Source organism: Mirounga angustirostris, unplaced genomic scaffold, assembly GCF_029215605.1.
Source record: "Mirounga angustirostris isolate CCGP_5_RB_7025 unplaced genomic scaffold, mMirAng1.0.hap1 SCAF_1, whole genome shotgun sequence".
In the NCBI taxonomy this organism is placed as follows: domain Eukaryota; kingdom Metazoa; phylum Chordata; class Mammalia; order Carnivora; family Phocidae; genus Mirounga; species Mirounga angustirostris.
The window spans coordinates 129,132,728-129,160,137 of NW_026991709.1; the positions used below are offsets into that span (position 1 = coordinate 129,132,728).

Sequence of the window (27,410 nt, forward strand, 5' to 3'; positions counted from 1 at the left end):
GCAATGTTCGCTCTGCAGCTAAAACAATACCCTTCCAAATGATATCCAGACTTACCATAGATATTGATATTGTGTGACTGAAACTCCAACTTGGATTTTCTGTTATTACGCTTTGATGAGCTGCATTTGCATTCACAAGATCAATGAGAGTGGTATTAAGTGGGGGGTGGGGAGTGGGGATGGCCTGAGAAAGGTGTAGAACGTTTACTGACTGAGGAGAAGAGCTTCCTGCTGAGAAGTCCATTAACCCAATAGAAATGCTCCTGTGAGGAGTGTCATGATGTGTACCTCTATAGATCTTGGGAAATTCCTTTAATTCTTACCCTCCTTCCTCTGATTCCCTTTGCCCCCTTCTCTCCTTGGTGGCCCCGATCACCATCTTCTCCCTCAAGAGAATCAAAAGCAAAACCTTGAGTTTGAAGAAAAATGACTACAAACAAATGACACATGCTGCATACCAGCTGCCAGACCCAGAAAGATAAATTCTTACTTGTGCACCAGGAGAGCCAGGAAATCCAGGTTCACCCTAGTGTTGGAAATGAGATAAAGTTCTGTTTAATGTCATGAGATTAAGTCTTTCTTTGACATTCCTCAGGGAAAAAGAAGAAACAACTATAATTTTGAGAAAACAGACTCAAAACAGGTGCCAGGAAAAACAGCTATAGCAATAGTTGTTATCTTGAGCTACTCCCAAGTGGCCATTTTTTATTTCTATAATTCAATGTGAAACAACTTGCAAATGATTTTTACCAATTCTTCCCCTTCCTTCTTTGCCAGAGAGGAAGGGAACAATGGGACAATGTATTACATATTGTGTAATGGAACTTCCTTCTTAAGCATTTTTATCTAGTGGTCTAAATAACCAGAGGTCTGATCCAACAGAAACCAAAGGAAGGGGTACCAAATTGACTGCTGGAAAGCAGGTGCTCGTTGTCAGATCAAAGCACACTATAAAGCAACTGTTCATTCAACAAATATTTAGTTAGCACCTACTACATGCCAGGCACTTTTCTAGGCACTGGGAATTGAGCAGTGAACAGAACAAAGACCCTGCTATCATGGAACTTACCCGCTAGCAAAGGAAAAATGTATGTCAGGGAGAGATAGATGCTATTCTAGAAAGGGGATTAAGGGATAAAGAATGACATAGATAGGTTTGGGAAGGGGGTGACTATTTTATATAAGGTGGTCAAACAAAGCCTTTTGGTAATGGCAGCGTTTGGGCAAAGACCAGCATAACTTGAGGAAGCCAGCCAAACAGGTATCTGGGAGAGAGCATTTCAAGCAGAAGGATGAGTGTGTGAAGAACCCTGAGGCAAGAATATGAATATGTGCTGTGTTTGAGGAACCCTGGAGCAGAATGGCAGGAGGGGAGCAGGAGGAGATGATGTCAGGGAGTTCACAGAGGGACCAGATTGTATAGAGTCTTGTAGGCCATGTTAACAGGGGGGTTAATTCTGAATTAAATCAGGAGCTGAAGCTGGGCCTTGAGTAAAGGAAATGACATGATCTGATTATTCATTTAAAAGATGGGTCTGGGGATGCCTGACTGGCTCAGTCAGTAGAGCACATGACTCTTGTTCTCGGGGTTGCAAGTTCAAGCCCCATGTTGGGTGTACAGATTACTTGAAAATAAAATCTTAATAAAATGAAATAAAATAAAATAGGGCTCTGGCTGCTGTTCAGAGGACTAACTAGATGAGGCAAGAGTGGAAGGAAGGATGCCAGTTAGATGGCTTGGCCCAGAGAGTGGCAGGGGCAGGGGTGAGAAGTGATGAAATGCTGGATGTACTTGGAATGTAGACTCACAGTATTTGTTGATGGGGAAATATAGTAGGTGAGAGACAGACATTTATTAAAGATGCAGCAAGTGTCTGCCTTGAGCAACTGGCAGATGGGAGGCTCCACTCCCTGAGATGGGGAAGGCTAGAGGAGGGGCAGGTTGTCAGGGGAGTCAGTTCTGACTGACCGGATATTTGATGATATTAAAAGATTATTGTTAATTCTTAGGTTGATAATGGTATTATGGTTTAAATATCTATAAAGAATCTTTTAGAGATACAACTTGAAATATCTATTCATGGAATATATGATATCTGGGATTGCTTCAAAATAATTGGGAGAAGGATACATGTATGGTGGAATACATATAAAACAATATAAAACTGGCCAAGGGTTTTTCATTGTTTGAGCTAGGTGATGGGTACATGGGGAGAGGTGTCATTATATTAGTCTCTCCACTTATACATATGTTTGAATTTTTCCATAATCAAAGGTTAACAAACAAAAGAAGAAGAAAAAGGAAGGAGAAGGAGGAGGGGGACAGAGGAGGAGAGGGAGAAGAAGGAGAAAGAGGAGGAGGTGGAAGAGGAGAAAAAGGAGGGGGAGGAGGAGGAGGAGAAGGTTGTTTTGGGACACGCCAATTTTAAAGTGGAAACATGTTTAGAGTTTAAGAGATTGGTCCAAGCTGGAGAAGTACACTGGAGATCACATGATGATGATACTTGATGCCATGGAACTGGATAAGGTCACCTGAGAAGTAAGTGAAGAGGGGAATAACAGAAGTATAAGGATAGAGTCCTGAGTCCTCTAATATTTAGAGGTCAAGAACATTCAAAAGAAACTGAGAATAAGGAGCCAGCAAAAAACAGGGAAGTCCTGTGTTCTGGAAGATGAGAGAGGAAAGGTTTTAAGAACAAGCCCATGATCACCTTTGTCAAATGCTGCTGAGACTTGGGAGTATGAAGTGGGCAGAGAATAGACCACTGGATTCAGCACCATGGGTTTTACCTTGACTAAAGCAGATGTCATTGAGTGGGCAGGGCCAAGGAACGAAGGTTCAGTTGTCATCAGTTAGAGAGAACCAGAGGAAAGAAAGTGGAGTTTCTCAACCTCGGCACTACTAATATTTTGGACCTGACGATTCTTCTTCATTGTGAGGGGCTGTCCTGTGTATTATAGGATGAAAAATAGTATCTCTGGTCTCTATCCACTAGGTGCCATTTGCATCCCCTCCCCCAGCTGTGACGACCAAAATATCTCCAGACATTGCCAAATGTCTCCTGGAGGGTGAAATCACCACTGGGTGAGAACCACAGATACAGATCTAATCCGTCAAAGAATGTTGCCAGAGAGAAAGGGAACAATGAGACTATGTAGTTAAGTGAGGGGTTTTTATTGTATGTTTGTTTTTTAGATGGGCTATATTCCCACCTCTTTGTATACTGACAGGAATGATCTATGGAGAGGGAAGAAAATTTGATGATGAAGAAGAGAAAGGAGCCAGGACTTTAACGAAGCAAAAGGGAATGGAATCCAGTCCATGAGGGACACGATCAGTCTTAGATGAGGGCATGGACTCACATCCATAGCAGTAGGAGAGAAGGCAGGGTACAGAGGGAAGTTTGTTGGCCTACGTAGTGGTAGATGTACATAGAGGTTCTCTGCTCATTTCTCCTATTTAACTAATGAAACAAGAAGCACAATTGTTTGCTGAAATGTGGAAGGGAAAGCAGGTCTTAGAAGTTTGAGGGAAGGGGAGAAGGTATGAAACAGTTGATTCAGAGAAGAGAGTGAACAGACAAGGGGAAGGCAGCCTGCCAATGCTGTTTAAGGTGAGGCCATTAAGCCTTGCCAGGAAAAAACCATGAAATGTGGGCAGAATCTGTGTGTTCCACAGTGTTAGCCACACCACAATAAGCATAGGCTGCCTTTGGATTTAGTGCAGGGCTGATAGGTGGCTTAAAATATGGACATTTGAATTCTACCCAGAATTTCCCTGCTATGCAAACTCCCCACTAGAGAAGAAAGACTTAATTTGCCAGGATGGGGATCCCATGGGCTAGCTTCTACACTCAGATCTGTGTGACCATCACATATGTGTGACCATCATATGTGACCAGCTGTGTGACCATCAGCACATTACATCACTTCTCTGCACCTCAATTTTCTTATCCATAAATCAAAAAGGCTGAACTAGATGATCACTGAGGTCCCCATTGTTCATCACTGCACAGCTATTTACTAAGAGCTTACTATGTTTTGGGCATTTATACCCATTAATTATACTCAGGGCGTTTTCCTGATCAATAAAATGGCATTAGTGCCATCAAAGGAAATAAAAGAATTGCAGGGAAGCCAGCCCAGAGTTAATTAGCTGGGCATCACTAAACATCCTACCGACTTCTTATGTTGTGAAGCAATAAATGGTTACTTGTAGACTGAAGCACTCAGAATAACTGTAGCAACTGACATTTGATATGTTCAAAAGCTTCATGTAATTTCCATTCTTCAAAACCCCTGTCAGCAACCCATTAACTACAACATGCTAAAATACCATCTTCTTATGGGAGTAGAAATATTCAAACATACTTGAGTACCTACTCTGTGCCAGGCTAGTTCCAGCAATACAAAATTGAATAAGGTAAATCTACTGTCAAGTTCACAAACTGGAAGGTAGACATATATGTAGGGATAAATTATAATATAACCTCAATGGAAAGGGGCTACCATAGAAATATGATCAACACACTTTAGGAACACATAGAGGACAACCAAATCTGCTCATGGAAGTCCAAGAAGGCTTCCACAAGGAAAATTGATATTTGAGTTGGTCTGAGAAAAAGAGTAAAAATTGTGGCAAAGGAGGGAGATGGGTAAGCACATCCTAAATAGAGGCAAGAGTGTTTGCAAAGGCAAGGAGCTGGGGAAGTTCCTAGCTGGGGGGGAACTATCTGGCACAGGCAGAAGATGAGGAAAGGAGTTTGATTTTTAAATAAAGCAGTGACAAAATCAGCTCTTGTTTTTTAAGGAGGAACTCTGGCAGCTACAACATGTCATAAACAGCATTCAGAAACCATTTCTGGCATACCACCTGGATAATGTCTTAGTCTAATAAAATAAAATAAAAACTATAGTTTTTAGTTCATAATACTCTGTAAGGCAAGCCTCACCTTTTTTCCTTTTCTTCCCAGATATCCATATCCATCTGGACCTAAAAGGCCCTAAGAAAATGACACAAGATGAGTGGTAGAGTTATCCATATCGGTACTTGGTTGATTATATTATCTGAACCCTTGGATTAATCAGCAGTGCAAGGAAGTGGTGAAAGCAGAGGGGCTTGGTAAAGGCTTATCCTATCCCACAGGATAAACACTAAGCTACCTTTATAGGGTAAGGAGAGGATAAAGGTTTAAAATTTTAAAAGACCATGGTATAAGTACTTTTTTTTTTTCCAGTTTTTAACTCCTCCTTCAGCAAGATTCTATACCTTGGCAAGATGATACCACAGTTGTAGGAAGCCAAATCACCACACAAAATCCCCCTTGGGCTTTTCTTGCAGGATAAAGTAAGAATGGCAAAAGCTCTAGAACTTGGTAAATCTCTAGAGATAAAGACAGACTTTAGGGGGAAAATGCCAGCTCAGAGAAAGTACTTGAGAAAGTAGTCATTATTCTGCTGCTGACGGTGCAGTAATGATAATATTGGCAGACAAGTAGTACTGGTGGTGGAGGTGATGGTGGTGGTAGAGGTGATAGTGGAGGTGGTGGTAGCAGTGGTGGAGGTGATGGTGGTGGAGGTGATGGTGGTGGTAGAGGTGGTAGTGGAGGTGGTGGTAGCAGTGGTGGAGGTGATGGTGGTGGTAGAGGTGGTAGTGAAGGTGGTGGTAGCAGTGGTGGAGGTGATGGTGGTGGAGGTGATGGTGGTGGTGATAGCAGTGGTGGAGGTGATGGTGGTGGTAGAGGTGGTAGTGGAGGTGGTGGTAGCAGTGGTGGAGGTGATGGCGGTGGTAGAGGTGGTAGTGGAGGCGGTGATGGCAGAGGTGGTGGTAGCAGTGGTGGAGGTGATGGAGGTGATGGTGGTGGTGAAGGTGGTGGCAGCAGTGTGGTGGTAGTGGAGGTGATGGTGGTGGTGAAGGTGGTGGTAATGGTGGTCGTAGTGGAGGTGATGGTGGTCACAGTGGTGGTGATGGTAATTTTGGTCACGGTGAGGGTGTTGTTGGTGGAGGCAGTGATGGTCGAGGTGGAGGTGAAGGTGACGCTAACAGTTATGAATATGTTGATACTACTGAATCTTAGCCTCTGTACATATACACAGTGCACTTCCTATCTTAAGGAGAGAATTCAGAACCTTTTAGGTGCTTTTTGCTGAATGGACAAAAACTGCACCTAAACCAAGTAGTCAACTGCGAAGGACAATTTTAAATTTTAAGCCACAAAGATCATTCTTGTGGCCTAAAGAAGAAAATTTGAAATGTTAGAAAATAAAAAAGAATAAGATAAAGAAGATTGCCAAAGATGAATTATTGGGGGGCAAAAAGGATGCAAATGAGGTTCATTTGCTGTTACTCCATCTTTTCTCCACTGAAGGACACACAGAGCCTCAGGCATCTACAACCCCAGAGACCCAAACTGTCTATTTTGGAGATATCTGCCTTTGATGTTCCTGAAATGACACTTCCAGAAAGGCAGTGCTCCCCAGCTTGGTCTGTCCCAGGGAGAGATCAGTAGGAACAAGCTTTGCATTATTTTAAATCAGGGTATTTTCACACAGTTAAACAGTGCTAACTTCATCGTCTGGATCAAGTGTAGATGCAGAACACTACTTGTCCCAGATTCCATTTGACAACAATCCTGTTCTGTTCTTTCCCTTTCAATGTTTAAGTTTAAGCTTTTAAGCCTGCTTTTTTCTCCTCCCCTGACTAACAAATGCAATTTCAGTGCTGAGTGCAAAACAACAGCAGGTTTTGCCCACAGTTGACGAAAGAAATCTCAGAAATAAATAGGAGCTGCAGGAAAGACAACATTTTTCCATATCATAAAGCTCATTCCAATGAAATGGTGAATTGAGAATAGTCATAAAATCACTAACGTGCTCTCATGTTTAGAAGGGATGACTAAGGGAGGTATAAATGCATAGCCCTGTCTCTGGTAGTAGTATCTGTTGAAGTAAACCTCTGACGATCCTTGGTCTCCAAAGGTTATTTCTGGGTAATTGGGCCCACGCACTTAAAAGTTTGCAATTCTGATTGCCTGTCTTATGTGTTTCCCTGGAAAAAATGTTTCATAGAACACGTCTGTATTCCAAATAGTCTCACATGCTTGTAAAATAGCCTTGTCAAACAGAAGAGGCTCATTGGCACGTTCCTCTTCAACAGCATGGGGAGAAGGCAAAATAAATCCCTGAGACATCTGTAGGTTCTTTATTTATAGGAAGAGTTTGAGAATCTTTGACTCTTTAGATTCACAACAGCTCTGGGGTTCAAACCATATTTGTGTCGCAAATATTCTTCAAGAATGTTAGAATTTGGTGTGAAACAAGACATTGAATCCAGAGTCCAAAACAGAGACAGTAGACTTACAGGTTGCCCTCTTAGTCCTTGTGGACCCTGCGGGCCTGTGGCTCCTGCATCACCAACTTCCCCCTTTTGCAATAAATGGTAAACATGAAGTTAATTTTCTCTTGTGAGTTCATGCAATCTTATGTCATTTTCCTTAGAGATTCTACAGTCACACTTTTCAGGTCCTATTGGCATCCCCATATAGTCCAAGGTAAGTATCTTCCTCTGGACCTTGTTACATACAGATAATAACAAATATAGTAGAGATTTTGGCACTGAAAATTAGCAAAACCAGGTATGAAGCACCAGGAACAGAATCTCATATTATTCTGGCTTTTCTAGGTGTGAATGTGAGCTTTATTTGTACTGAATTCATATATTTATCTTTTTATTGATATGTCTTTGCCTACTGATATAGGTGGCCATCTATCCATCCATTTTCTATATGTCAGTCTATATGTCTTTCTTTCTCTGTATCCATCCATCCACTTATAAGGTAATGGCCAGTCAATACCACCACCAACCATATCAGAAACTCCTGCTGGAAACAATCACATAAGGAGAGATTCATATAAGAAAACCCAAGCTGCAATCAAATGAGATGTGCTCTCTGACATTCACCTTCATTCCTGTTGGTCCAGCTTTTCCTTTGGAACCAATTGGCCCTGGAGGCCCAGGAACCCCCTGCAATAAGATCAGGACTAAAATCACCTCGAGGGCCACAGAGTTAACTATCTGACTCTTGTTATTATTGAAATGGTCTGGAACTGGTAATATACTCACAAATCACCTTTAATGTTTTATACAATTAATTGTATCTTTCAACAGACAAAATGCTTCCTATGCACATTTAACCTCTGAGCTGGGGAGGGCGGCGAGGTAGCAGGGAGGAAGAGGGAGGCATTCTGTGCGAGAGGCCACATCTGCCAAGTACTGAGCACTGGAGCAATGATCTGGCTACTAGGGGGAAAAACACCATTTGACTAGGAGATCGAGAAGACAAACACCTGGACTTTCACCCACTCCAAACAGAAAATATTATCAAATGAAAATGAAAGCAATACAGTCGGTTTATAGGGCGTTAGACTCTTCCTGATAGGGAGAGTAAGAACAGAACTAGGACATAGGCCATCCTGGAGCTGCTATTATGAATCTCCAGATCGAGATGCTTATCCCTAACTTAAATCACGCTGCTCAGGCTTTAAGCTATATCAGATGCTCCCATCATTAGGAGGCCACTCCTGATCATCTGTCTCAATGAGATCTGACCCTTCTATGAACCACTGGGATCCTGGGTCAGGAGTAGAAGGGGCTCCAGAAGGAACCAAGCTGGGAGCCAGTTTGGCCACTTCCTATCCAGAAGACAAATCATTTTTAAACCCTTTGAGCCTCGGTCTCCTCATCTATAAAATTGGGATGGTAATGCTTCCTTTTATGTTTATGAGCAGTAACTTAGTCTTGTATACCCCTTTTATAGTTCTATTTTTTCTCGCACTATAGGTAAGCCACCATCAGCTTGTGTTAAACACCCTTGGGGCTCCGACCCAATCTCATCGATCACTATATTCCCACAATGCACCTACAGTAGAAGGGGGTACACCCAGTGATCAAATGAGCTATTGCTAGAAACCCCTGATACCCACCAATCCCAGAGCAAACAGTGTAGCTTTATGTTATTAGTCCAGAACACTCAGGCCATTGTTAATGAGCAGCTCTACTGTAGCTTTTAGTTTTTCCAACCTACCTCAGCACCCGGTAAGCCTCTTTGTCCAGAATTTCCTGGTGGTCCTTGCCTTCCTCTCAGTCCCTAGCCCAAAGATGAAATTAAAGTTCAACCAATGTTTATGGAGCTATTTATTTCCCATGTAACCACAAAGCCACCTTGGTCAATGATGGGAGCATAAATCAGGGTGCCCTGACCCACTGCTCTCATGTTTATTACACACTACTCAGCAGCATCTGAAAGGGAGCACCCCAGGCTCACTCCACGGGAAGCACTGGCTGTGGGCCTTCAGCATCTATACCTGTAACCACCTCTGCAGTTGAATCTGATGAGCCCTAAAATTTCAGAACATTGCTTTTATATTTTCATATGCCCAACTAATTTTAAATCCTGAAAGGGGAATGATAGGGGCTGTTAAGATACTGATCTCCTTTGGAAATTCAACCTTTGCTTTATAGATACAAGGGCTGAGGACCAGAGGGCACATTTTGATTTTATCAAGAACCAACAGGCCTGTCCTCAATAGTACAATAGCCTAATCTCACCGGGCACATTGCTGGGGAGGTACCATTTTCTCCCCAATCCATTTAACTTTACTGATTTCAACACTAATCTTTCTCCAGCTTTTCTGAGAAATGCTTTCCTATTAGAAGCATGGATCGTGGATTCTATACTCCTGCGTGAGGCATTGTAATCACCTATTTAAATAGAACATTATCCCCACATCCCAGTGGGAAGTGAAATTAAGTAGAGGTTTTATTGATTATCTTGCTCATGGTTCACAACACAGCTTGTTCCCTTTGACTCAGCAGTATGATAAAGTGAATATAAAAGAGAAAGCCAGGATGCCACAGTGGTGGGGGGTCCAAATTTGAATTAAGCCAGTGATCAAAAGAAAGGCAAAATCCATCTCTCAGTTGTTTCCCTCTATGTTCAGACACTATTTTCTATCATAAAATAAATACAATCTCTAATTACACTTTGATCACCCATTTCATTCTTTTGTACCTTCGTCAAGTCAAAAAACAACAGAAACCTTTCAAAATTATTGCCTGACACTCATAGAATTTTTAAAGTTATGGAGAATGGTTCAATGTGTTAGCAAGAGATGTTGTTTTGAAGTTCTTCCATTTGATCTTGGGAACAATTTGGCCTTTAAAAGAAAGATGTAGGACATGTTCCAGAAGGATTTACAGAATGACAGATTTGGGTTATGCTTAGAAGACTCCAAAAGAACTGGTTGGAAGTTCACATTTCCAGTTATCACTGAATAGTTTACAACATCCCACTTGAGGGTAAGTCCCTTCCTTGCCTTAATGTTCTGAACATCCCATGCCTATTAGCAAATTGCTCTATGTATAACAGATACTCAATAAACACTTTGCTGATTTTTCATGCCAAATTTGAGTACTTTGAATACACAGCTTCAGAGGCAGTAATTAAGAGCATAGATTTTATAACTAACCTGCCTGAGTTTGAATCCCACCTTTATCATTCACTAGTTGTGTGAGATTGGCCAATTTACCTAACTTCTCCATCCCCCCTCCATTTCTCTCTGTAAAATAGGGATAATAACCCTCCATTGAAGGATTAAAAAGGTTAATACAAGTGTTTAGGACCATATTTAAGACATAATAAGAACTCAGTAAATATTAGCTATTGGAGTTTAACCTGCCCAGGAGAGAAACTATACAATTTGCTTTGGAAGGCCCAGAAAAGAGATATCCAAGGCCATTCTGATATATGTTAAATCCCTACCCAAGAATCTAAGGATAATTTCAAACAAATAACTTTAGCACTAAAAACAAGTTCACTGATACAACCTGTGAGCCTGGGTATCCAAGCTCTCCGTGGTAACCCCGTTCACCGGATTCTCCACGCACACCCTGTCAAAATAAGCAAAACTTAGTGAGTTCACCAGGCACCATTAGTGTTCCTATTGAAGGCAACCAGCCTTTCCTGCAAGATGTCACTTGAGAGCCACAAGAGAAAGACAAAAAAAGATTTTGATTGTCTGTGCTCTGTTCTCTTGGGATTGGAGAGGATATGGAGAGAGGGGGCTCCACTTATGTTGGAAAACCAGATTCTTACTGTCTTTCCCAGTCTTTGCATGTCTCCTTCCGATATCTTAGCTGGTGATAGAAGCAAAAATACTTTGTTTAAATAACCCAAGCTCTCATTTAACTTAATAACAGGTCCCTAAAAGCCCATCCATTCCTTTTAAGGGATATGGGCTAAGTGCTCGCTGGTGTTAAGGACCCTTAGCCCATGTGAAGAAACTCAGAAGGTTGAACACAGCGACAAGCGTGACATTCTGGGCCAAGACACATAAAGCACATGGAGAAATGGCAGAAAACTGGCTTTTTAAAAAGATTTTATTTATTTATTTGAGAGAGAGAGAGAAGGAACAGGTGGAGGGGCAGAAGGAGAGGGAGAAGCAGACTCCCTGCTGAACAGGGAACCTGATGTGGGGCTGGATCCTGGGACTCCGGGATCATGACCTGAGCCAAAGGTAGATGCGCAACTGACTGAGCTCCCCCCAGGTGCCCCAGAAAACTGGCTTTAAAATCCTACAGATTTGGGGCGCCTGGGTGGCTCAGTCCTGGGATCGAGCCACCATCGGGCTCCCTGCTCAGTGGAGAGCCTATTTCTCCCTTTGCCCCTCACCCCACTCATGCTCTCTCTCTCTCAAATAATAAATAAATAAAATCTTAAAAAAAAAAAAAAAAACCCTGCAGACTCTTACAGCATTAAGCTGGCTCTCTAGGCAAAGGGTGAGCTGTTTACACGATTCATCTAAGAACGGATTTAATTTCTCCCTCAAATTAATATTTTCACTTTTACAGAGAAGACACATTTTCTAAGATTGAAGATAAATCCCATTTTGTGAATTATTCTGCCTTCTTTTTCATGTTCATGTGTTGGGAAGATTACTATTTATTCATAGATTTGCAAAGAGAAAACATCTTAAACTCAGAATTAATCACTATGGATCAATTCCTCATGCTTCTTAAGTTTTTAAAACTATTCAGGTAAATGGGAAGCACTTCTCTTAATCATTACTGCTATATTATTCTGCTCTTTATCAGTTGGTTTCTAGATTTATAAACATAACTAAGTTTTATTTTTTATTTTTTAAATTCAATTAGCCAAAATATAGCACATTATTAGTTTCAGATGTAGAGTTCAAAAATTCATCAGTTGCATATAACACTCAGTGTTCATCATATCACATACCCTCCTTAATGCCCATCATCCAATTACCACCCCCAGCCAACTCCCCTCCAGCAACCCTCACTTTGTATGTTTTAAAAGACATGTAGCTAGAAATTTTGAAATAGGTTGTGAAATGTTTGCACATAACATTACTGACATTCACAGTGCAACATTCTGAAAACAGTTTGGCTCTATGGAGCTAAGTTCAGACACTTTTATTATACCTCCATGTCTGTACATTTATATTAAGGAAATCATTTCAGCAAAGCAAAAGCAGGAACAAAACAAAAACCCTGTAATACAGTTTTTCTTTACATCGCTGACCATGATATCTAATATAATAGAAATTACCCAAATGCTTAACATACGAATTGTTTAGCAAATCATTGTTCTTCTACAGAGTATGCTGTAATATATTAAAATGATAATAGGAAGATTTGGAAACAGAATAGCAGACATAAAATAGTATACCCATTATAATAACTCTTTATTATCTATCTAGTACCGGAAACACACAAACATGAAAATAATTGCTGGAGGCTAGTGGGCTTACGGACACATAAAAAAACGAATGATGTTCTTAATTTTATCATAATTAACAAGTTAAAGTTTTCCCCTATTACCAAAAAAGCTCTGCATTGATTTGTTTGCCATAATACAATGTTTTCCATTTAAAAAATCTTCTTTAGAATTCCAATTTAATATGCATCGTGTAGATGCCAGCATATCTAATTTTATAGACAGTAATGGGCCATATTTTCCCCACGTCCAAGGGATGCTGTAATTTGGAATTCAGCACCTCTGTAAACTATACTCTTCCGATTGTACTTGCTCATCTTTAGCAAGTTACAGCCTCAAAAACATAAATGCATCTATATGACCAATGTTCCAACACTGGGTTAACTAGCAAACTATTGACATGTTGGATAAGCCCACTTCACTGTGGAGTCTGCAAATAGTTAGGATTTTATCTCTTATTTTAAAAAATCAAAGCTTGAATAGGAAAAAGAGCAAACAATGACAGGGATTCATCAAGATTACAATGTGCTAAATGGAGAGGCTTCCTATGAAAGGCAGCAGTTTGCACACATTTTTCTCTGCTCCCAAAATGAGAGGTCGCTGTTCTACAGTTTTTCTCGAGAAGACAACAGTGCAGAGGCCCAGAGAACAATCGGTCTGAATTAGAGCAGGAGGACAGAGGGCCCAGGAAGGAGAGAAATCCAAGAGAAATAAACCCGATGTGTTTGAATATATTGGGAAGTTATCAGTTTTCTCAGAGCTTTATAATTAACTGGTAATAGGCACATAGAACACAAAGCAAATAAGAAGAGAGGGTGCCTCAAGGGAAACAAAAGTTACATAGCTGCAAATAATATTTGCCTAGTCATCACATGAACAATCAACTGACTTGACCGAAAGTGGAGAAACTAAGTGTATCTCAAGGATGAGCTGGAGGTAAGTGTATGGAGAAGGAGATGGACAGGTTATGGAAAATCTTTATCCCACAGAGTCAGGAATCAAGAGAAAAACATCCCAAACTGAAAACCAGGAAACACCAAAGTAAGCATGCTGTTTAGAAAAACAGCAATAATACCAGAAGGAATAGCCCACAGAGATGAAAGTAAGTGCTCCCGAAGAGCTGGAAAGAATGGACAGGGATATATTTTTCACTATAAGCTTAATGAATGCAGTTTGACTTTCAATGTGAGCACAGGCTTCACTCTGATTTAAATTAAATTTAAAAAAGAATAACACAGGAGATGGGGTCACATAGGGAAACAAAAATAACCATGACCCAACTGAGCAGAGAACCCACTGTGAACTGAATGGATATTTAGATAAACTACACGTAGCATCACAAAAGAATTAAATAATTCAAGAGCAGGAAATTCCTTCCATTGCCTAGAGCCACTTAATTATCCAAAACTTAGCCAATTTCTTTCTGCCTTGTGGGGATAAAAACAGTAGGATGAAATGATAGTTCAAGACATTATGTATTTCACAAGTTTTAAAACCAAATTAATAGTACAAGAGAATATCTATTTAAGAATTTATTTCAGGGCACCTGGATTGCTCAGTCATTTAAGTGTCTGCCTTCGGCTCATGTCATGATCTCAGGGTTCTGGGATGGAGCCCCACATCAGGCTCCCTGCTCACCAGGGAGCCTGCTTCTCCCTCTCCCTCGGTGTTCTCTCTCTCTCCCACTCTCGCTCTTTCTCTCTCAAATAAATAAATAAATCTTTTTTAAAAAAAGAATTTATGTCAAATCCTAAACATTTTGTGAGAAATAATATTTTACTTGGTGTCAACAAAACTTGTTTGGATTTTTGAGACTTGGAATTTCTCAATATTCATCATTTTCTAACCTGTTTGGTCTGAAGACTAGAGGTTCCATCTTCTTTTGTACCTAGGAGGTCAGAAGTCATTGCCCAACACACACACACACACACACACAAGCTCAGAGTTGACATAAATCAATCTTTGACTTTTCCTCCATCTCTAAATCATGAGAATGCTAGAAAAAAATACCAGCAGAGCATGACCACACTGTGATGGAGGGAAGTCTACATAATAAATTTATTTTGTGAAAAAATTTCCAAGAGCATCCTGATCTTTGTATTTGAATCCTGTCTCCACTGATTATTAGCCATGTGGTCTCTGACAAGTTTTGCTAAATCTATATCTTCTCTCTTATCTGTAAAAGGTAACCAATTTTGCTCCTAACTCCTGGGGTTGTAGAAGGGTTACTTGAGGTGTTAGAAATAAAGGTGTAGCACAGCGGCTGGTGCTAGATAATTGCTTAGTAAAATACAGTTCCCCGGCAGAGATGGCCCCTATCCCACCCTCAAATCACATCCTTCCCATTTGGATAAATGCAAAAGCTCAATCTTTTTTCATCGTGTAGGGACTATGAGGTCCCCTGGAGCACCCATAGGAAGTCCCAAGTCTTTAAATGGAAAAATCATTATTTCAGAGGTAAAACCATTCACTAAGGTATTATTAGCTTTTTTGCAACCTAAATGAAAGATTATACTATGTTGGAGGGGAAGCAGAGAACCATATAAACTTTTTCTTCTTCATGGAAAAGGTCTCGATGAAAACTCAGTGATCTTCCTGCCACCTCAGACAGCCCAACCAGAACTCCCCTGGACCTCAGAGAGAACTATTTAAAGTAGCCATATCTGTGGAATAAGAAGCAAGTCTTTCCAGAAAACACTGACCTTCAGCCCTGGCACACCTCGTCTTCCTCTTGACCCCTATGAATAGAAGGGAAGCAAAGACCTTAGAGAAGGAAACAAGCCAACTTTCCCCACAGCTGACCTCTCTCCTCCACAAAAGCAGGTGAAATACAACCCATGGGTGATTGTACTAACCTGAGGGCCAACATTTCCAGGTTCCCCCTGAGGTCCATCGAAACTAGAACGTCCCTGAAAAGGAAGAAGTAAAGGGAATATGCATTTAGATGTCTACATCCTTCTGGATTTGTTCTTCTGACATGAGCTCTCCAATACAGAAGCCACTAGCCACAGGTGGCTATCAATTTTAAATTCATTAAAATTAAATTAAATTAAAAATGTAGTTTCTCAGTTATACTACCCGCATTTCAAGTGTCCAGTAACTCCACATGGCTAGTGGCTACCATATTAGACAGCACAGATACAGGATATTGGATCTCAGAAAGTTCTATTGGTCAGTACTTCTCTAGAAGCAAAAGGATTAATTCTGGTGTTTTAAAATAGCCATGTTGCAGGCACCTTTTCCCAAAGATTGTTCATGTAACAACTCTTCAGGGTTCCTCATGCTGGGACAGTAGTCAGACATATTCTCCAATAACCTGTGCTTAATATTTGAAAAATATTGTACTTCCCTTTCTACCCACCATATAGGATGCAGAGTAGCAGACAGAAACAGAACGCAGAAGAGCAAGTCTCTGCACATGCAGACTGATCAATATAGACAGATGATGACAGAGGGAGAAGTTACACATAGTCAGGATGAGGAAACCCTCTAGTGCTTTCACTTCTTTAAGGTCAGAAATGAGAAGAGGAGTGATGTCCAGAGAAAATGAGTCCATCTTTCAGGAGAAATGGAAACCACCTTGGAGGGCGCCTGGGTGGCTCAGTTGGTTAAGCGACTGCCTTGGGCTCAGGTCATGATCCTGGAGTCCCGGGATCGAGTCCCACGTCGGGCTCCCTGCTCAGCAGGGAGTCTGCCTCTTTCTCTGACCCTCCCCTCTCTCATGCTCTCTATCTCATTCTCCCTCTCAAATAAATAAATAAAATCTTTAAAAAAAAAAAAAAAAAGAAACCACCTTGGATCCCAAGTAGGGATATTTTAGATACTCAGTAAAGTCACATGCTAACTCAGTAAGAACACATAAACAGGGAAAGAATGTGAAATACAGAAATAAAAACATTGTGCAAAGCTGTTCTTCCAACTGTTATTTATAATAGATTAAATTCTGAAACAATATAAATATCCCACAATATGAGGGAAGTGTTGATAAAATTGGATAAAATAAGTTGGTAGAAACACTTATTGAAAGAGTATGCAACCATTAAAAATTATGTTTCTCAAAAAGCTTATGAAGGAGAAAAAATGTGTCATTACATTCTTTTCAAGTATGTTAAATTCTCTGAAAGAATAATTTATCCCAAATATGGAGAAAGACAAAACGATGTTTCCTCATTTCTTTATACTGTATGCAACATGTTTTAATAAGCCCGGGGGATCCTTATCTGACTTTCTCAGGGAGAGTAGCTTTGCCATCACCAAGTTAGGAAAGTTCGGTAAACTGATGTTTTTCTTGGCTACCAGAACTATTAATTTTTTCTCTACATTTTACTTTTCTGTGTTCCAAATATCTGTAGTGTTACCTTTTTTTAAGATTTATTTATTTATTTGAGAGAGAGAAATGAGGGGCAGAGGGAGAAAGAGAATCCTGGAGCAGACTCCCTGCTGAGCTCGGAGCCCGACACGGGGCTGGATCCCAAGACCCCGAGATCGTGGCCTGAGCCTAAATCAAGAGTCCGCCGCTTAACCGACTGAGCCACCCAGGTGCCCCAGTAGTGTTACTTTTATAATGGGAATTTTTTATAGATATATAGTAGGCTGTATGAGAGAGGAGGCTTCAGACAAGGCACTCTCATGATTGGTCTAGATATAAAAAAGATTCTTTCTTAAAATGCTTATCATTTTCTCATTTCAAAAGTAGACAGTTTTTTGCAGCCAGCATAGCAAAGGAATCATTTTGGCAGATGTTGGAATCATTGGGTAAAAGACTGTCGGGGAAACAAGAAATTTACAGGTTCGGAGTATCATTGCCAGATTACTTGATCATTACAAGGAGGGAAAAAGTATATTTACAATGGATAAGTCTGGCGAACCTCATCTTCATCAAGTGACCAAATTAATCTACCAGTAATTAGACAGCCAGGCACAGTGTCCCTCCTGGTGACTAAGAAGGGTACTGCCTAGGGATGTCAGGGTGGCTCAGTCCGTTAAGCGTCTGCCTTCCGCGCGGGTCATGAGCCCAGGGTCCTAGGATCGAGCCCCACATCGGGCTCCCTGTTCAACAGGGAGTCCGCTTCTCCCTCTCCCTCTGCCCCTCCCCATGCTTGTGCTCCCCCCCCCCCCCTCTCTCCCTCTCTCTCGCTCTTGCTCTCGCTCTCTGGCAAATAAATAAATCTTAAAAAAAAAAAAAAAAAGAAAGGTATCACCTTCCTTAATCTGCCAAAAACGCTTAACCTGAATCTAGTCATGAGGAAACTATCAGACAAATCCTAATTGGGGGATGTTTAGCAAAATAACTGGTCAGAAATGTCAATGTCATTTGACAAACAAATAACTGGACAACAGCTGTGATTGAAGAATACAACTGAGGCAAGACAACTAAATATGCCCCGTAGTCCTTGATTGGGTCTCAGAAGAACAACAATAAACATAGACATGAAGGGCATCATTGGGGCAAGTGTGGAAATCTTAATATTAGACTGCATATTAGAAAATAATTTTGTGCCATATTTAATTTTTTTGAGTGTGATGACTGTATTATGTTTATATAAGAGAATGTACTTGTTCTTAAAAGATACTTGTTGAATATTTGGAAGAGAAATGTTGTAAGACCTTCGATTAACACTTGATTAATTAAATAATTAACTAATCAAATGGCTCAGCAAAATATTTCAAATATTACCTATGTATTTGTATAGAGAGACATAAAGTAAATATGGCTAAATGCTAACAATTGGCGTTCACTATGCTGTTCTTGCAACTACAACTTTTTCTGTAGATTTAAAATTTTTCAAAATGAAAAGTCGGGGTAAGAAATAATACAAGTTCATCATAGAATATTTCAACAATTCAGAGAATAAGTTTAAGAAAAAAATGCATAAGTTCTGGGTGTTTATCCTTCCAGAATAGATAGATATAGCTACATTCTATCAATTGGACTCTTGCTGAATACAGGGTTTTGTATTCCCAGTTAATATTACATCATGAATGTTTTCTTTGTTATGAAATAGTCTTCTAAACTATTTTTCATGGCTTAGTAATATTTGATCATGTGCCATTGTTTATATAAACAATCCCTTATCATCGGACATTCAAACAGTGTAGTGATTTAAAATCTAATAATCTAATCTCCATCCTTGGAGCTAAATTTTTGTGTTGGTCCATGATTAGCTTCGAGATAAATTTCTAGAATGGGAAAGACTGGATCAAAGAACATACGCACCTTAATCCGTGGCAGACACAGTTGGGGGCTACACAATTCTCTTGCCCCTTTCTTTCTTGCTAAGAAAATCTGTTTCATTTGGGACACCACGCCCAGCTCCAAGGGATAAATTCTGACAGGTCTGAACCAGTCACGGAAATCTCATTCCCTCTGTCAGAAACTTGCTTCTCTGGGTTTCTTAAAATGAGGCAAGGGCACGTGGGGAGCACAGGAGCCAGTCAATGAGCCAAATGAGCCAAGAAGAGAATATTGCTGGCAGTGCCCTGATGAAAGGAAAGTGCCTTTCCTTCTGGCATTTTATGTAAAAATTAAGACAAAATGCTTGGGCTGCTAAGCCCAGGGACCACACTGAGGATGGCACCGTGGAAGAAAGGGGCTGAGTCCCTGATGACATCCCTGGCTTTTGATGACATCATTGAGCTAGTGTACCAAACCAGAAATCACCTTTCCCTGGATTATCAAAAACATGTTTATTAGCTAAACACTGCCAGTCAGGCTTTGTCACTCATATATTAAAATAAAAAATTGTATATTAAAATATATAAACCCATGTTTATTAAAACATATAAACAACAAACAGCAGTCCTAGCTGATGTATGTTGCCAGATTGCCTTCCAAAAGGGTTGTATTGGTTTTCCTTCTCAGAAGTGGAAAAGCATGATGGGTTTTCCATCCCTTCCCCCATACTGGGTATACAATAAAGTTTCTGTTTCACTTAAAAGACTGCTTCGGGACGCCTGGGTGGCTCAGTCGGTTAAGCGTCTGCCTTCGGCTCAGGTCATGATCCCAGGGTCCTGGGATCGAGCCCCACATCGGGCTTCCTGCTCAGCAGGGAGCCTGTTTCTCCCTCTCCTTCTGCTGCTCCCCCTGCTAGTATTCTCTCTCTCTCTCTCTCTGTGTCAAATAAATAAATAAAAAATAAAAAAATAAAAGACTGCTTCATTTGGGGGACTGTCTCCATCCAAATTGCAACATAGAATCTGCTCTTTGGTCCAACTCAGAAACAAATACAGGTATCCTCCCTCTTTAAAAGTATGTGTTCATACTTTCTTCAAAAATATTTGAATTTCAAAAGAAATTCAAGGAGGATTTTCACTTTTACAGAAAAGGGCGAAAAGTGAAAACAGCACTCAGCATGTGTTTTGCCACCGAGGCTTACAAAGGCAGCGCGCCCTCCAAACAGTGAGAGGCCCCGCCAAGCCACGCTCGCTCCCTCCCAGGGGACCACACTCAGCATCATCTCAGCATCCAGCCGCCATAGCTTTGAACTCTGAGCATCCGTGCATCTCAATTTATTTTGTGCATCCCTTATGAAGATGTGTCCTAAGGTATCAGGAAAGCCAAAGAGAGGCTTTGGCTTTTTGGGGTCTGGGAACACTTAAAAATATTTCTGTAGAAATTAATGGTAACTGCTTCTTCGCTTACTCCATTTCTGTTTATGACTGGTTTCGTAGGAATGCTCTGCTTGTGCTTCGAGATAGCCAAGGAAACCTGTACCGAGGAAAGACTGCCCCCTTGAGGTTTATCTTCTAATGGCACTTAACAGGCTAGAATTTCAGCTTCCGCAGCCGCAGGCTTATGTAATCGGTGAGAGTGACTTTTATTACCCAAGGCTATTCAGAGAATACTGAGCACCCTTCTTTGAGCTCAGCATGGGAGTAGAAACCACGTAGAACACAAGTGCAGGATAACGTGGCACCACTTCAGAGGGCCACAATTTTGGTTTGCACACACAATTCAGGGATCTGCTGTTCCAAGTTAACCCTTAGCTATAAAGTCAGCAATGGAGACAGACCTCTGAAAACTGTGAGCAGGACGTTCTCCCCATCGCTGTGATGCACACAGTACTGGACAGTTTGTCTAGAGGCCAAAGTTCTTTCCTAGCTGTAAAACCACGAGCAAACCATGGAAACAAAGCTCAACTCATATACCTTCCTTCCCATGACAACCATTAACTCATGGAAACTCTGAAATGGTTTCTCTAACCTTCCCACCTTGCAGATGAGGAAAACCAGGGCCCAGACGGGTTAAGAACTGCCCTGCTGTTCTCTTAGCTCAATCTCATAACTGATTGAGTAGCGATTCACAGGGCTCTCTGATCTCAACTCACCCAAGAGAACCCTCTCAATGGATTTTGTCCAAAATAACTATAATAAACAACACGATGAGAAATTCTTGCAGTAAGGAGTGACAGCTTTCTGGCATAGCTACATAATACTGATCCTGTTACAAACTGGATTTTACTCAGGTTCTGGACATATATAAAATGGATGTGAATGAGTCACAACTTAGGGAAGAGAATCAACATCCTAAAGTTTTGTCAAAGGAGGCAAACTGGAGTCCAAAGCAAATAGAGGTTGTAAAAATTTTGCTGTGCAGACCCTGTTTCTGGAAATTGGGAATGATGAGATGTAAGGACTGAGACACTTGGGTTACTTTAGTCCCATTTTTCAGTCGTGCATTTTAATGACTAGGACATAAAACATCTAAATATGGCTTCCAGCCAGTTAGCAGCATCTGCGAAGTTAACAAGCCTTCCACCTTTGGTGAGATCTTCTGTCGTGACATTTCCAATCTTCCAAGCTAAACAAGGATCTTATCTTTAAAAATGGTTAGTACTCGATTCACATCAATCAACATTCGCAGTGGTGGAAAGCAAGTCAGCGGTGTAATGGCCTGACCGCTTTTAAATCAAGACATCATTATGAAACTGGAGAATTTTTAAACTGAAAAGATCTTAGGCATCACTGAGCCTGATGCTTTCATTTTGGAGATGAAGAAACCAAGGATAAAGGAGACTAAGTAATTTGTGTTACTAGTGCTGTGGGAAGTGAGATTTTTTTCAGGAAAAAAGGAATGACTAGACAAGAATGCAAGGACGAGGCTATAAGTGGAGATTAGCATTCAGAGCTCCTGTATCCACGGGCAGTGGAGTCCCACAGGTTTGCTCTCTATGCTGATCCAGTCGGAACGCTCAAGCCTTCTTCACCAGCTACATCTTTCCCACATGTACCAGCATCCCCAAACAAACAGAGACCATCTTACCCAATGTCCACGCCTTCCTTTTTCTCCCTTAGGGCCTTGGATGTAACTATCTGCTCCAGGATCTCCCTGAGAAAAGAAAAGGTTGCTTACCTCAAATGGATGGGAAAGATAGGAAAAGAAATTAGAGGAAATATGATTTTTTTAAAGGCACCAAAGTAGACTTTTTAATTGTCTGGGCCTGCTCAGAAATCCCGAATACCCAATGCAATTAAAGTTGTGAACTCTTTAAGAACCCAAATGTTCTATAAGATGGGTTTTCTCACAAATCTCTTATTTGTTGCAAGGCTAAGATAGGCTGAACAGATGTCTCATGATGAATAATTAATTGCTGTCTTTGTGTCTAAGCAAGCTGTTTATAAGTTCCTGGATTAAAACAGAATCCTTCAACCAGCACTTACAGGGTCTCCCCTTAACCCAGGCTCTCCGTGCTCTCCAGGAGGTCCAGGTGGTCCTGTCAAGCCCTTAAATCACAGGAAAAAAACATGTGTCACTTTAAAAGATCCTTTATTGCCTAAAGGAAAGAGAACATTAAGAGGGAAAATGAGAATCACATTAAAAGACCAATTTAGTACTTGAACTTTAAAGCATTTGCAGCTAAAAAGGTGAGGTTGCAATGCAGAAAAGAGCATACTTTTTATTGGAAGTCTGTGATATATGTGTCCCTAGGTGGGCATTACCTCACTAAACCCTTACAACTCAAGAATTCCATATTGCATGCAAGTAAGCTAAGGCTAAGGGAAGTTGGACCCACCTCTCCCTACTACCAAGTCCCTGATCTTTCCACTTCTCCCTGATACTTCTACACAGAAACACACATAAGAAGAAGGTTTCCCTACCACAGACATGGGCAGCACTGACACAACAAGATCTCATGACAAAGGGGCAAAAAGAGAGAAAAATATTTCTGGAGCTCCTACTATAGAAAGGGAACCAGTGAGGTGAAGCAACTTGCCATAAGACTATGACGTAATAAGCAAATGGTTGCCTCTCTTACAACCTGCTGTTAATGGTACCCCTTCTGTGTAGTAGTTCCCGCAGAGTAGGGAAGAGCCCCCACCCCAGGAACCTTCCTCAAATTGTGTTATGTGCCTGGTTCTAGACGGTATATGCCACATTCTGAGCATAATGAAGTGGGACCCATCTCTGAGATCTGGGAATGGAATGTTCTCTAGGCTCTTAAAAAAATGCTAATTCTTTTTTTTTTTTTAAGATTTTATTTATTTATTTGACAGAGAGAGAGAGAGACAGCGAGAGAGGGAACACAAGCAGGGGGAGTGGAGGAGGGAGAAGCAGGCCTCCCGCGGAGCAGGGAGCCCAATGCGGGGCTTGATCCCAGGACCCTGGGATCATGACCTGAGCCGAAGGCAGACGCTTAACAACTGAGCCACCCAGGCGCCCCATGCTACTTCTTATTATTACTTATAACTCCACCTTACGTCTTTCCTCGCCTGATATAATGATAAAAGGGAGTTGCTTAATACTAAATTCCAGGGCGCCTGGGTGGCTCAGTCGTTAAGCGTCTGCCTTCGGCTCAGGTCATGATCCCAGGGTGCTGGGATCGAGTCCCACATCGGGCTTCCTGCTCAGCGGGAAGCCTGTTTCTCCCTCTCTCACTCCCCCTGCTTGTGTTCCCTCTCTCGCTGTGTCTCTCTCTGTCAAATAAACAAAATCTTTAAAAAAAAAAAATACTAAATTCCAACCCTGCTATCCAATTTACTAGCTAGGCAAATTTCTTCGACTTCTCTAAGACTCAATTTTTTTATTTGTGAAACAGATATACCCATTTTATCAGGCTATTATGGAAATTAAATGGAATAATAAATTAAAATGCTGAGTACAGAGCCTGGTATTTGGTTCTTATTATGATGTGCCCAACTTTCTAAGTGTTTTGCTAGATACGCTCTACGAGTAAGAAGCCCTTAACATGCGTTTATTGAATTTAACTAAATTAGATGGAAACTGAAGGCTCTCTGGTCTTGAAAGAAGTGTAGTGTCCCCCCACCTTCTCCAAAATCTAATCTCCAAATTGCAGCTTATCAATTAAACTTACCCCAATAAAGAACCCTTTCTTGTGACTCCTTGTTTTACTTATCAGGAAATCAATCCACACCTTGGGGTAAAAGCATTACTCTAATTCCATAAGGGGCACACAAAAACATAACCCCACCCCTTATCTAATCCAGTCAATCAACAGAAGCTGATTATAACAGTTCTGAGATGGATCCCTCTGGCTGGATTCCATAATTGCTTAATAATATCTGCCTTGGGCACAGGAAGGCAGAGCTGTCGTACATGCACCAGGCATCGGCCTTTCCTTACATAGAAATATAATATGGGAGGGCGCCTGGGTGGCTCAGTTGGTTAAGCAACTGCCTTCGGCTCAGGTCATGATCCTGGAGTCCCGGGATCGAGTCCCACATCGGGCTCCCTGCTCAGCGGGGAGTCTGCTTCTCCCTCTGACCCTCCTCCCTCTCATGCTGTCTCTCTCTCATTCTCTCTCTCAAATAAATAAAATCTTTAAAATATATATATATATATAATATGGGAAGGATGTAGAGAAGGGAGAGAGCACTACAGACTATGATGTAGGAGGGTATCCTGAGGGGGGAAGAGAGGAGCTGGAAATCAGAGAGAAAGTGATATTCAAATAAACACTAGAGATGGAAGCAGGGAAAAGCCACTCGAGGATGGGGTACCTAACATGAGCTAAGACACAGAGGTGGGCATGCACAAGGAATTCTTAGGGGACAATGAGTCGTACAATCTGAATGGAAAGAACACTTTTGGACTGACAGTAGTGAAGGATGTGGCTGAGAGGGCTGCAGTGTGAGACTGAATCATTGGCGACAGGGAGCTTTGCAAAGCCCGTGAGGTAGGGAATGGTGATTACTGTTCCAAAGGCTAAGGAAGCTGGTTTCCATCACTCATTTCACTAGCAGCATGGGCGGGTTTTCACTAAAGTTTCCAAATAGCTAATATTTATTGCCCTTTAACTCCCAATCTAGAACTTAAACCACTAGAGGATTATTTCCTCTAGAAACTTTAAACTGTCAAGCTCAGTTTACGCAATAGAAATATACTGTCTTAAAAATAAACTGTCAAGCTCAGTTTACGCAATAGAAATATAAGAGAAGAATATCCTCACTTTTTACACACATACCCAATTTCCCCTATTTCCTTTTTCTCCAGATGACCCCGGGGCTCCACGATTACCCTAGAAAAAGAAAAAGAAATATACAAAGAAGTTTTGTACATCAAGTCACACCAGAAACTTTTTTCACGTAGTTTTACATTCTAGCCAAGAGCAGAAAGTTTCTTTACCATCTGACTTGTATGTGACAGAGTAGATGCCCTGAACAATCCTTCCTTTGAAAAACAGTATAAAATTCCAGATAGCAAAGTTTAAGATACTCCACATACATTCATGAGCTGATAAAGAACAAGAGAAATCCTTCGAGTTCAGAGTAAAGAGAGGGCGCCTGGGTGGCTCAGGTCATGATCCTCGAGTCCCAGGATCGAGTCCCACAACGGGCTCCCTGCTCAGCGGGGAGTCTGCTTCTCCCTCTGACCCTCTTCCCTCTCGTGCTCTCTCTCATTCTCTCTCTCTCAAATAAATAAGTAAAATCTTTAAAAAAAAAAAAACAAACAAAACAAAACATAGTAAAGAGAAAGAAGAAATCCAGAGAAGTAATAGCTATTGGCTGTCCTCAGGACTTCTGATCACTCCGTGAATGCAATGTGAAAAACCAAATCTCATCATTTATTTTGAAGTGATCTCAGGAGGACATGCCACCAAGTATGTGGCAGAAACAACCTCAACACAGGCCTTAATGACTTCTCACAGATGAAGTTCATTTAAAAATGAATTTAAATCAAAAGTCACAAAAAAGGGAAAAAAGAAAGAAAAGAAAGAAAAATTTTTAAAAAGGAAAAGGAAAAAAGAAAAAAGAAAATCAAATCAATCAATCAATCAAAAGTCACAACACACATGAGGGAGACACCATGAGGGAGAAGCCAGCAGAAAAAACAGGCAACAAAATCAGATTTGTAATGACTACAGCTATTGGAATGATCATATGCAGAATATAAAATGAGTATATTTCATACATTTAAATAGGTTTTATAAAAAGAATGGGTAAAATAATATGCAGCTGTTAAAAAAGAGACCAAGCAGAATTGAGAAAGAATCAAATAGAACTTCTTAAAGTGAAAATCAGAATAATTGAAATTAAAAATCCATTTGACAGGTTAAATGGTATATTAAACACAAAAGACATAAGATTAGTGAACTTGAAACTGGAGAAAATACTCCGAATGCAGTACAGAAAGACAAACAGAAAATTTTATGAAAGAGAGGTTAAGAGACACTGATGATAGCATAAGGTCTCACAAATTTCTAATTAGACTTCCACAAAGAAATAATAGAGAAAATGGGAAGGATAAACATTTCAAAATGAGAATTTGCTAAGGAGTTTCCAAAACTGACAGAAGGCACAAATGCTCAGATTCAAAAACCTGAAAAGCCCCAAGCAGGATAAATAAAAAGAAACTCACACCTGGACACATCATATTGAAACTGCAGAACACTAGAAAGAAAAGGAAATTTTTAAAGCAGCATATTTTTTTAAGATTGCTGACAAGAGTAACAACAATGAGCTTGATGGATACTTTCTTAATAGCACTAATGAGAGACAGAAGACAATAGAAGCCAGAAGACTATGAAATTCCATTTTCTAAGTGCCGAAAGAAAATTATTTCCCCAAGAACTTTCTTTCAAGAAAAATGGTAAAATAAAGAGATTTTCAGAGAAACAAAAACCAAAGGAGTTTATAAACTCCATTAAAAGAACTTCTAAAACTTGTACCTGAGGCAAAAGAAACAAGATCTTTCATGTTCCTTTGAAGGCATCGGCAAAAGTGACAAATATGAGGGTGAAGCTGGATAAGCAATGACTAAGTAAAACAATAATAATAACAATATCTAATTGATAGAACTGAACAAAAATAAATGGGAATAAGATACTGGACAATAACATGTTATTATGGGAGGCAGTTGATTAGAGCTATGTTTCTAGGGTCCTTATATTTTGAGGATAAGGGCAAATAATAGATTAACTTTAGGCACTGTTGAGTATGCATGCTAACATTTCTAGACTATTTCATGGAAAGTATAAATAGAGAGCATAAATACCAAGCTAGTAGAGGAGAAACATAGAAATGAGAAACTTTCTATACCTGTTCCCCAACCAAGCCATCAACACCTTCATCACCAGGGCTTCCCTGTGGAACAAAGGGAGATGTAACTGTTAGAGAAAAGAGGACCAGGTGTACGTGCTTATTGCTTTGATGTTA

At 40.6% G+C, this 27,410-nt stretch overlaps 1 protein-coding gene across 1 annotated transcript in view; it reads right to left on the reverse strand.

The window, feature by feature from the left end:
* The window catches only part of LOC123862939 (collagen alpha-4(VI) chain-like), a 90,313-nt gene that overhangs the window by 26,109 nt on the left and 36,794 nt on the right, over positions 1 to 27,410 (reverse strand). The window contains exons 17-29 of the mRNA XM_045902151.2: positions 27,294 to 27,338; positions 25,220 to 25,273; positions 22,458 to 22,520; positions 22,060 to 22,125; positions 15,653 to 15,706; positions 15,500 to 15,535; positions 10,886 to 10,948; positions 9,084 to 9,146; positions 7,961 to 8,023; positions 7,361 to 7,423; positions 4,953 to 5,003; positions 491 to 526; positions 324 to 386 (exon numbers count right to left, since the gene is read on the reverse strand). Coding sequence (XP_045758107.2) covers positions 324 to 386; positions 491 to 526; positions 4,953 to 5,003; positions 7,361 to 7,423; positions 7,961 to 8,023; positions 9,084 to 9,146; positions 10,886 to 10,948; positions 15,500 to 15,535; positions 15,653 to 15,706; positions 22,060 to 22,125; positions 22,458 to 22,520; positions 25,220 to 25,273; positions 27,294 to 27,338 — 720 coding nt within the window. The remainder of the gene's footprint in view (positions 1 to 323; positions 387 to 490; positions 527 to 4,952; positions 5,004 to 7,360; positions 7,424 to 7,960; positions 8,024 to 9,083; positions 9,147 to 10,885; positions 10,949 to 15,499; positions 15,536 to 15,652; positions 15,707 to 22,059; positions 22,126 to 22,457; positions 22,521 to 25,219; positions 25,274 to 27,293; positions 27,339 to 27,410) is intronic.